Source organism: Mchenga conophoros, linkage group LG10 (genome assembly GCF_057382185.1).
Source record: "Mchenga conophoros isolate Kocher_MC1m ecotype Shallow Benthic linkage group LG10, M_conophoros_male_GT1.1, whole genome shotgun sequence".
NCBI classification, from domain to species: domain Eukaryota; kingdom Metazoa; phylum Chordata; class Actinopteri; order Cichliformes; family Cichlidae; genus Mchenga; species Mchenga conophoros.
In genome coordinates, this window is record NC_140535.1 from 8,908,630 (window position 1) to 8,919,016 (window position 10,387).

The window sequence follows — 10,387 nt, forward strand, 5'->3', positions numbered from 1 at the left end:
TACCACAGCATGACTTCAGGTGCAGACTTTCTTCTTTAAGTTCAAGGAACAGGATATCAGCAGCAGACAAAATGGTGAATGATCGCAGTATCATTTCCATGAAAAAGATGAAACCCTGTACAACATGAAACCACTCATCATCATTATCCAAGTCTATCATAAAGAAAATACTTAATGAGAGAAAATGGACTTCAACACAAGATGCAAACTATTGATCAGGCACAAAATAGAAGGGTTAAATAGAAAATAATGGACAATTAAATGAAGAAATTGCATTGTTTAGACACATAAAACTAAGATCAAAATGTAGTAGAATGATGGGAAGAAAAAAAGTGTCATGAAGGCTTGGAATATGACATTGATCACAATCTGTAAAATAAAGATGCACATGCAGACAGTAAGGCCATGGCAAACATCTTTGAATTATGTCCATAATTTGCAACTTCCAAAGGACTCCTGATAAATTATTAAACTAATAATTTGTCACTATATTGATTTGACCAGTTATTTTCTCAGACCCTACAAGAAGGGGATTGTGAAGAAAAAATGCTTGCATTTCCCAATTGTTTCATTAAATATTTTTATTTGGCCCCTTGAATAAAGCTCAACTCCATCACAATTGTTTCACTGTCAAATCTGACTGTTAAAATGAGCTAAAATTATAGCCTAACCCTCAATGTAACATGCAGCTATTAAGCACCTGTTTCTTTTTCTCACAGTAATGTTCTACTCAAATCTCAGTGGTTATTCTAGTTTATACAACGAAATATGACAATAAAATCTACGCTTTGTTTAATCATTTTAAAATTATGCACTTTGTGCATTATCACCAGTCTATTCCCACCACCATCCTCACAAACGTATGAGCATTATCATCGGCTCTAGAAACATGAAACAGTTTATTCTAAAGAATCCAGTAAATTACAATGAATGAATTTATTTAAGTTTAGTTTTATGTCTGAATTGCCACGAACTATAATATGATATACTATACTCTATGATACACTAAGATTATGATTTGTTTCAATCTACACTTACAATGTGAACGTGAATCGGCTTTTTCCTGCCAACATAGCGCCCTCTGTAGGCCGCACGCTTTAAGACGTCAGCGCCTACGTGAGCAGGGCAAAGGTGAAATCAGTAATGAAGATTCCGCCACCGTAGCAGCTTCTCTCACTGTCGCAGTTGTTTATTTCTTTAAGGAGTCTTTCAGGAGAGGGTAAGTAAAATCAATAGTTAGTTGTAGTCGTGCGCCTTTATCTGCCAAGATAATAAAAATCAATCGTGTAAGTGTTGGTAAAAAAAAAACAACGGACGAAAGTGTCGGACGCTAAGTAGCCAGTCACCCAGCTGAACTTTATATTAGCCGTATTCAAGCTTGCTAATGTTAGCTTTGTAGAATTCGCGACGCTGACGATCAGCAAACGGATAAGTTAACCAAGTTTACTCGCATCGACAGGGCGTAGGGAAACTAAAGCAACACTGTAACATATAAAGTATGTGTTAAGCTGTCATACACTCCGTTATGAGGAGAACATCGCGTCCTGAATACGCCGACTGGCTTCCTCACTTTCTAAAAGCGCTTTGGGAAATGAAATTAGCCAACATGCTAATGATAACTTGCTACTCGCCGGTTACTGGTTTATCCTGCTCAGCGATAAAAATGCCAGCGCTAATAAACACGTCTTAATGACTGGAATTATTTTGGTCCAAACTTGTGCAAATGAATATAACGACATTAAACGCAATTCAGCTCTCGTCATCTGTTGAAGCTCTCGTTTACCAGGTTGTTTTGCTAACTTAGCAGGATAAATCTAGGGTCGGTACAAATCTGTATCCAAGTTTCTATATCTGCATTTGCACCATTACACATGTAGTTAAATTCAGCAAATGGCTGATAATTAGCACCCTTTGCACCTGGTGATTTGTCAGATCGCTTGATCGTGTTGTTGGCCGGTAGTAACCTGCACCAGATTAGCATTAGCTCGTTGTAGCCTGTGTTCAAATTGATCAGGGGGTTTGCTGTGTGTAATTGCAGGTAGAACTGGAAGTCATGGCACGCCTAGTAGCAATCTGCAGGGAGGGGGAAGAGGAATACCCATTTCTGGCAAGACAGATCCCCCTGTATATCGATGAAACACTCACGGTGAGAAAGCTGTTTGTTTTGTCTTTTGGTATAGCCACAGTAAAAAAAAAAAAAAAATGTTAATGAAGCTAGCATGTGACTGCTGTACCGTTAAAGTGTCAAAGCAAAGAGACAGTTTTGCCTGTGATTATGCTCATTTGATATACATTAAAATGTAACACAGGAATACAGTTAAGCCTTACAGTTACCTCGTGTCTCTCATCAGATGGTAATGGAGTTTTCTGACAGTGTAATGGATGTTGATAGTCACGAAATAAACACTTCACACTTGAAACAGTTTTCTGAGGTGAGTTTTGTTCTACTCCTTTCTTCTAAAATTAAAAAAAAAAAATCCTATTACCTACACAAGCTTAGCTTAAAAGAGGTAGCTTGCCCTCTGTTATTTGCTAACAGTGGTGATTCTTTGGCTCACAGTATCACTCCAAGTTGAACCAGCAGGACTTGAATATTGCTCTGATGGTGGCATCAAGAGAGGTGTACAGTGCACTAGCTCAGCTGGTTCCATGCGTGGGCTGCAGACGAAGTGTGGAGCGTCTCTTCTCACATCTAGTGGAATCGGGGAACCCAGCCCTGGAGCCCCTCACTGTGAAACCCACAGGCATGCTCTCTGTCACCAAGACATGTTTGGCAGATGTGAAGAAACTCTACACGCTCTTCTATGTCCATGGGTAAGCTGGAGAGAAAAATACAGTGCTTTATTACAGGTCAGAGTGCTAATCAATATAAATTTTTAACTCTTATATGTACACGCAAGGCTTTCAGGTTTCTAACAAGCAGTGACAGTAGCTACTGCCACTCTACCAGTTTAGTGTCAGAGATGATAGTAGTGTACTTAAACTGTTTTATTTAAAGTCGTTATAATTTTTACATTTTTTATTTTATTCAAATTTTTTTTAACAGGGCAAAATTGAATGACGTGATTGACGCTATTCCGAAAAGTAAAAAGAACAAACGCTGCCAGTTACACTCCTTAGACACACACAAGCCGAAACCTCTGGGGTGAGTAATGCTCCTACTTTTATCTTGTGCTCATTAACATGTTCTTTCAGATGTTGTTTTTCACAAAATGAAAGAATTAAGAGAATTGTGACAGAAGACAAAACACGGTTTTCATCTGTGTTTACATGATCAGGTATTCAGGTAAACTTGTTGAAAATGGCCTGTGTACACATTAGGAATGGGATTTGATAAGAATTTAGCAATTCCAATTCAATTATCGATATCCGTTATTGATTTCTTTCTTATCAATTCTCCTATTGATTCTCATTGGGTTCTCTTTGGCTCCGTTTTGAGAGTAACCACCAAGCAGCAACACTCATGCGAATTAATTGAATGCTGTGGGTCAAATGTTTGTACATGTTTGTTGAGGTCTTCACGCTGTTTATTGTGATCAGTGTTGGAGTTGCACAGTGCAAGAGGTAAAATGAGAGGGTTCTGTAGCAATGAGATGAGGCGCGAAAGTACACAATTTTGTTTTGCTTTTTATATGCTGTATGAAAAATCTTCAGCACTGTTTACCCACTAGCATGATGCACATTTTCACATGTTTGCCTCTGCAGGCCTCTGCAGACTCAAGCCACCATTCCACATATTACACACAACACTTTTCTTGAAAATAATGCAGTTACTAGCTTAGCTTTAGCATGCAGTCTGTGCAGATGCTTGCAAAAGAACCGAAGTTTTGTTAGCAACAAAATGTGGTTGTTTCTGTCCTGGATGCAGTTTTCCACTTTACCATTTATCTCGTTCTTTTGTGCAAATGAAAAAAATGTCCATATTCACACTCTAAACTACGTTGCTGTTTTCCTCCTCTGACACACTAACTGAAATCGGCTGATTGTAGTGCTTCAGGTTTCATTAGTAACCCTAAACCTTTGCGTGACAGTAAGGCTGCTCAATTAATCGAATTTTAATCACGATTACGATCTGGGCTTTCAACGATCATTAAAAATGACTGAGCCGATTATTAGCCCCCCCCTCGTGCTTTACCCTCGCGCTGCTCCGTGTGGCAAATCGAGCGCACCTCTCTGCATTTCGAACAGCATCACAACAATTAAGAGGACCCGAGGAAAGCTCGGAAAGCTAAGCCGAAGTTATTTGGAGAGGAGAGTGACTGCCGTTGGTTGAAAAGAGAGGTAAAAAAAAAAAAAAACCTTCAGTGGTGTGGAAACATTATGGGTTCGCGGAGTCAGACGTGGATCAAGTAGACATAGTGTGTAAACTTTGCTACGGTGTCGTAGCTGCACCACAGAGCAACACTGCAAAGTTCACTAAACATAATGTTTACATTTTTCATTAATTTTTTATATTGCAAACATTTGCACTGTTATCAGTATTTGCACACTATTTTATATTATTTTTTTAAAGTCATTATTCAATACATTGTTATTGTTAACCCTTTAAATCCCTGTAGAACCGGAACCGCGTAAGCTAGCGCAATAATTTGTTTTGCATATGAAACCGGAGGAGTTGTACTTACATCTGATGCCATCAGCTTGTCCTCGGCCACGGTTTCCTTCCACATATAGCTTTGCAAAAATTGCATAAAAAGCGTTTGCAGGAACAAAAACATAATATTCCAGAAACACACTTTGCCGATCCGATCAGCTGTTCATAACACTTCCCACATTGAAAAAGATGTCAACACTGTCCGCCATTTCCTGACAGACACCGGAAGTGACGTCATTTTCGCGGAAAATGTAGTTTTTTACTTGTAGGCCTTAAAAGCCTATACTGGTGTTTTTTATAAGTCATGTTTGACTTTTCTGAATAGTTTCTGGGATGCTTAGAACTCGAATTGCACAGCTGGAAATAGTTTATTTTGATGCACCTGCTGTTTTCTTTGCAAATTTGCATCATAGGATTGTTTTTTGTTTTTCCTGCAGTATATAAAAATTGCTGTATCTCCAAAATAAAACTATGAAGACACTCAAAATAAATTTCCTGTTGTTGTAAACTATTTTTTGCAACTTTTTTGTATTTAAAGTTTTGAGGAATAAGCCTCTTAAATTTCCCCAAGTAGAAATATATGTGTAAAAAAAAAAAAAAAAAAAAAAAAAAAAAAACGATTTTCAATTTTTTTGTAGTTTATTGCACTTTTTTGCAATTAATGTAATTACTAATGTAATTAATTACTAATTACTGACTTAATGCATACATATTATTAAAATATGGGCTATAACAGTTGTATTGATGTATAGCAACTTGAAATGCTCCCAAAAATGGCACTACAGCATGTAAAAATATAATATAAGCTCTGGCGGACTTGGTTCTATGGTAGGTCTTAAAGGGTTAAATAAATATCGTCAAATAATCGAGATCTCAATTTCAGTGAAAATAATCGTGATTATCATTTTTGCCATAATCGAGCAGCCCTACGTGACAGTATAAGTGTATATACATTGCATATACCATTGCATATGTTGTGGCTCTGCTGAAAAAGGAAACTGATGAGTTCAGTGTTCTTTACCAGCAAACTAGTTAGCAACACTTCATGTTACTGTGCTACTTGTGCTGCAAGTAGTGAAACAGAGTCAGAGCTGCTATTCTGGACATGCTGCATGACGCTTTTTCTAAATAAAACTAACATGTTCTTTCGAAGAAGAAAAAGTATATAAACAAACGAGTGGCATTATTGATATATTTGTGGTAGACAAATATTCAGTGTTGTGTCAGTTGTGCTCTGCTAGGAAAAAAATATGCCTGTAAGCCATGCTCTACCACAGTCATGCATTTAAGACATTTACACCCAGTCTTGTTGATCAAAGTGTTTGAAACTCCTGGTTACACCCATATCTTTCATTCAGTTGTGTTGTGTTGGCATTGAAGAGCTTGAAGGTGGTCGTTGCGTTTGGTCAGTAAGTTGTTGAAAGCAAAACAGGCTAACTTATGCCAATCCCTCTAAAGCTGATAATAATGCTGTTGTGTGAATCAAGGTATTAGCATGTCAGTCTGTAAGCCCCTCTGCTTGATATTCACAGCAGTATAGCATTTTTCATAATATGTATACTGGCAATAGAAATCAACATAGAAGAGCATTTAGAAGCTAAAGAGCTAGAGATTTCCCTTTTACAAAGCTCACTAAAGAGAGGTAAAATAACTGGCCTCAGATGACTCCTAATGATGATAATGATAACACGTCTGTGTCTGCTGTCTGTGTAAATATCCAAAGTGTTATAACGTGTTATTTAAAATGACATGTCAGTATTGGATAGACTTTATCTCCACTGTTTCCAAAAAATCAGTTTCTGCAGGTTTAGAAGCTGATAACTGTTCACTGGAATGACATTGGTGTAATAATTGTATGTTACAGGGGAAGCTGGATGGATGTGTGGGAGCTGATGTCTCAGGAGTGCAGAGATGAGGTGGTACTGATTGACAGTGCCTGTCTTCTTGAGACGCTGGAGACATACTTGCATAAACACAGGTAATCTTTACCTATCTTAACTTTTATTTGTAAAATGTTCTTTTTTTAGTTGTTAAAAGGAAACTAATGGTGTGTTCCTTTTTTTTTTTTTTTGTCCTCAGGTTTTGCACAGACTGTAAAAATAAAGTGCTGAGGGCATATAACATCTTGGTTGGGGAGGTGGACTGCAATAAAGAGAAGGGGTACTGTGCTGCGCTGTATGAGGGACTGTGCTGTTGCCCCCATGAACGGCACATCCACGTCTGCTGTGAAACCGACTTTATCGCTCATCTCCTTGGCAGGGCAGAGCCCGAGTTCTCAGGAGGATACGAGTAAGTCGGGCTCAAATTTTCATTTTGAGTAATTTTCTACCTTTTGATAATTTCTGATTTCAGTTGATTGTTATTTATTAACTTTTTCCTTAAGACGCAGAGAGAGACATGCAAAAACCATTGACATTGCACAAGAGGAAGTCCTGACCTGTCTGGGTATTCATCTCTATGAGCGGCTCCACAGGATCTGGCAGAAACTCCGAGCCGAGGAGCAGACCTGGCAGATATTGTTCCATTTGGGAATTGATGCACTACGTAAAGGTTTTGAGGTACATATGGCTACGTGTTTATCAGATGATAAATGCACTGTGGCTGTTGCAACTCCAAGGTAATGTCCCTTTCACTACATGCATAGATGGCAGTGGAGAAGATGCAGGGCATCAGCCGTTTGGAGCAGTTTGTCGAGGAGCTGTCTGAGGAGGAGAGAGCCAAAGAGCTGAAGCAGGAGAAAAAGAGGCAAAAGCGAAAAAATCGACGCAAAAACAAGTGCGGATTTGATACATCTGAACAGGAGGGAGAGGACAAGGAGAAGAATCTTGATGAGGTAATCATGATCTAATAATCTGGCTTTCCTTTTTTATTTATCTTTGTTGTTCTGCAACTACATCTCTCTTTGCCTCACTCCCAGGGTTCTCTTGAGTCTGTGGAGAGCAGTTGCAAGGTCTGTGGTAGCCACGATGAGGAGGATGAAGCCGGCTGTGATGAGACCGTCGCCACCAATAGGAGCACTTCCTGTCGTTGCCCAGACAACACCAAACAAGGTAAAACAAATGTACACAGACATCAGTCCTGTATTTTTAAGGAGGGTTTTGGATAAGTAACACGGGTCTTAGCTTAAAGCTGGAAAACAAATGTTCTCATCCATTTTTCCAGATTTGTCAGCACACAGCAATGGAAGTGACTGCGGCTACTCCTCAAGTATGGAAGGCAGCGAAACGGGATCGCGAGAAGGCTCTGACATCGCCTGCTCCGAGGGAATCTGCAACCACGATGAAGCAGGTCTGTTTTGAGAAGAACAAAGATTCAATTTAGGATATTGTTCATATTTTTGCCTCACGGTTCTTTATCTTCTGAAGGAGATGACCCAAACCTTCATCACTGTGCTGAAGACAAGGAGGATGGAATGGACAGCTGTGTTGATTGCTGGCCACACTCTGAGGAAAATGCACAGTGCAAGAGTAAAAAGAAAAAAAGGAAGGGCAAGGGGTTCTGTAGCAATGAGGTAAGGCGAGAAAGTACACAGTTTTGTTTTTATTGTTTTTATATGCTGTATGCAAAATCTTTAGCACTGTTTACCCACTAACATGATGCACATTTTCACAGGCTCATAAGGGTGAAGGTTTCATGCCAGATGGGAACACAACAGGCCACAGTCCGCCTTCAACGCACACATGTCGAACCAAAGAAATCTTTTCCACCTTATGTGGCGATACATTTGCCAGTATTGCTCTACGGTTACCGTGGACTGTACATCAGAAAAACCTCAGCCTTCACATGAGGCCTGCAATGGCAAATATAAGTCTTGTAGAACTTCTGGTAAGTGAGAAATATGTTAACTGTAGAGATGTAGTAACTACTACCCAGGAATGTCCCCAATACCTTTTTGAGCTTTGGAGACTGGATGGTAAAAACGTACAGTCAGATAGTATGGTGTGAATAAATTATACACAACTGCTATGCTACAGTTGCTCAGAGCAGCACAATCTCTCTCACCCAGTTCACAAACTCTGACTGCTGCTGCTCTACTCACTCCAATCTACATAGAGCCTCTGATGAATGATCTCCTAGGTGCAGATGCAAAGTTTGCAACACTAACATGAACTGCAGCTTTATTATGAGTGTTGTGAGTGAGGAGACTGTCAAGAAGATGAGCCTAGACACTTTATATTCCTACAAAGATTATAGGCAGCCTGTATTTCAGATGAGCTTCAGCCAGCAAGCTTGTATCTGGATTTATTGCTGCCTGACAAAATCGTCACACATGATTGATGTGATTTCACACTGATTTCAGGTATATTTGCATAAGTTTAAAACGGAATACTGGCACAATAAATGATTATCAGTATGAATATAAAGGATTCAAGCATGGCCCAGTTAAACCTCAGCACACCTACCTTAAAAACTGGCTGGGAAGCTGGCTTGTTTTCTGCATTAAGCTACATATCAGGTTTTTAAAATTAGAATTAATACAATATTTCTGGACACAGTCCTTCTTGAAGCACATCTTACCACTTGGCCACTATGTCTGCAGCAGCCCCACATAGTTATTCAGGCATTTATTTTTAAGCTCCTGCAAGAGATGCATAACTTTAATTTCCACAAGTCACCAGGATGTAAAAGTTGCATCTACAGAACATACTTTTTCCTCAAAATAGTGGCTTATACTTGTATATCAAACACTTGCAGTACCACTCATGTAATTATAGCATTCACAGCATTACAGCTTTGTATGTGGCTCACTATCAATGTCTTGCAAATTTATCTGATGGATATGATTAACTAAGAAAAATAAGTTCACTTACTTACATCTTAAATGACGGTGAGATGCATCTTCAAGCACCCAGTTAAAATGCTTTGTACGTTTCTCAGCTCTTGATTAGCTCTTTTGGTTACAAAAAACATCTTTACTTGTAGTCTGCCTACAGAAATTCAGAAGGTTACGTCTCTGTTCTGGCTCTCACGTTCTCTATTCTGCTCGTGTTCTTAAAACAGGAGGACTCAGAAGTGACTTCCGACGAAGAGAATTGTCTCACGCAGGATGAAATTCAGGCGTTTCTAGAAAGAAACCAGTCTTTCTACAACAACCGCCACCAGTACCGACAGCTCCTGAAAGAGAAATTCACAAACTACTGCCGTGCCACTGAGCGGAGTAAGCCGGTCTGTGGAAAGTGGTTTGCCACAACTAGTGTCAACTAACTGCACTAATAAATCTCCCTACTGGGGGAGGGGAAAAAAACACTCACGACCACTGCTGCAACATTGTTAGAAAGATTTCTTGGAGTACCTTTTGTGTCTTGTTCAGTCACTTCTCCTTTATAGTAAATGTGATTCTTATCTTCTCTTTGTCATCTCTTTTTCTCTCTTTTGCACACCAACACACGTCTCATTTCTTGGACACTTCTTACCTGTAGCTCTCTTTGACCAAGCCTAGCTATTTGTTGGTCTTCTCTGGGGGAAATCGGGGTAAGCACAGTGGAATCAATAATCAAGCTTTGCAAGCTGTGATGGTAGGGATAAAGTTTAGGAATCTTGTTTTATGTTTGGGTTTTGTTGGGGGTTATTCTTTCTTTTTTTCTACTTTGTTTCTCTTTGGTGACACTTTAGTGTAGTGATAAAAGTTGTACCTTTAAATGTGTACAGAAATTCTAAATATGAAATTTTACAGAGAATAAACATCCATTTTTAAAAATGATTTGGGTGTGACATCAAAGCGCAATGTGCAGACTTTACTAAATAAAGATTATTTATTAATATGCAGTATACATTTTGTATGGTGTGATTTTT

At 39.0% G+C, this 10,387-nt stretch overlaps 1 protein-coding gene across 1 annotated transcript; it reads left to right on the forward strand.

Moving 5' to 3' along the window:
* The first annotated feature begins 1,104 nt into the window (after positions 1 to 1,104).
* On the forward strand, positions 1,105 to 10,363 carry ggnbp2 (gametogenetin binding protein 2). The gene is made up of 14 exons (XM_085288390.1): positions 1,105 to 1,219; positions 2,039 to 2,146; positions 2,352 to 2,432; positions 2,561 to 2,814; positions 3,047 to 3,145; positions 6,459 to 6,572; positions 6,674 to 6,883; positions 6,978 to 7,152; positions 7,239 to 7,427; positions 7,512 to 7,644; positions 7,757 to 7,882; positions 7,960 to 8,105; positions 8,207 to 8,419; positions 9,596 to 10,363. The coding sequence occupies exons 2-14, from the start codon at positions 2,054 to 2,056 to the stop codon at positions 9,797 to 9,799; spliced, it is 2,037 nt and encodes a 678-aa protein (XP_085144516.1). The 5' UTR covers positions 1,105 to 1,219; positions 2,039 to 2,053; the 3' UTR covers positions 9,800 to 10,363.
* The last annotated feature ends 24 nt before the right edge of the window (positions 10,364 to 10,387 follow it).

Bases quoted from the DNA above. Each gene is read 5' to 3' on its own strand.
- ggnbp2 (XM_085288390.1), top strand. From the start codon at position 2,054: ATGGCACGCCTAGTAGCAATCTGCAGGGAGGGGGAAGAGGAATACCCA. The intron at 2,815-3,046 runs GTAAGCTGGAGA...TTTTTTTAACAG, and splicing joins ACGCTCTTCTATGTCCATGG to GGCAAAATTGAATGACGTGA. The intron at 7,428-7,511 runs GTAATCATGATC...CCTCACTCCCAG, and splicing joins AGGAGAAGAATCTTGATGAG to GGTTCTCTTGAGTCTGTGGA.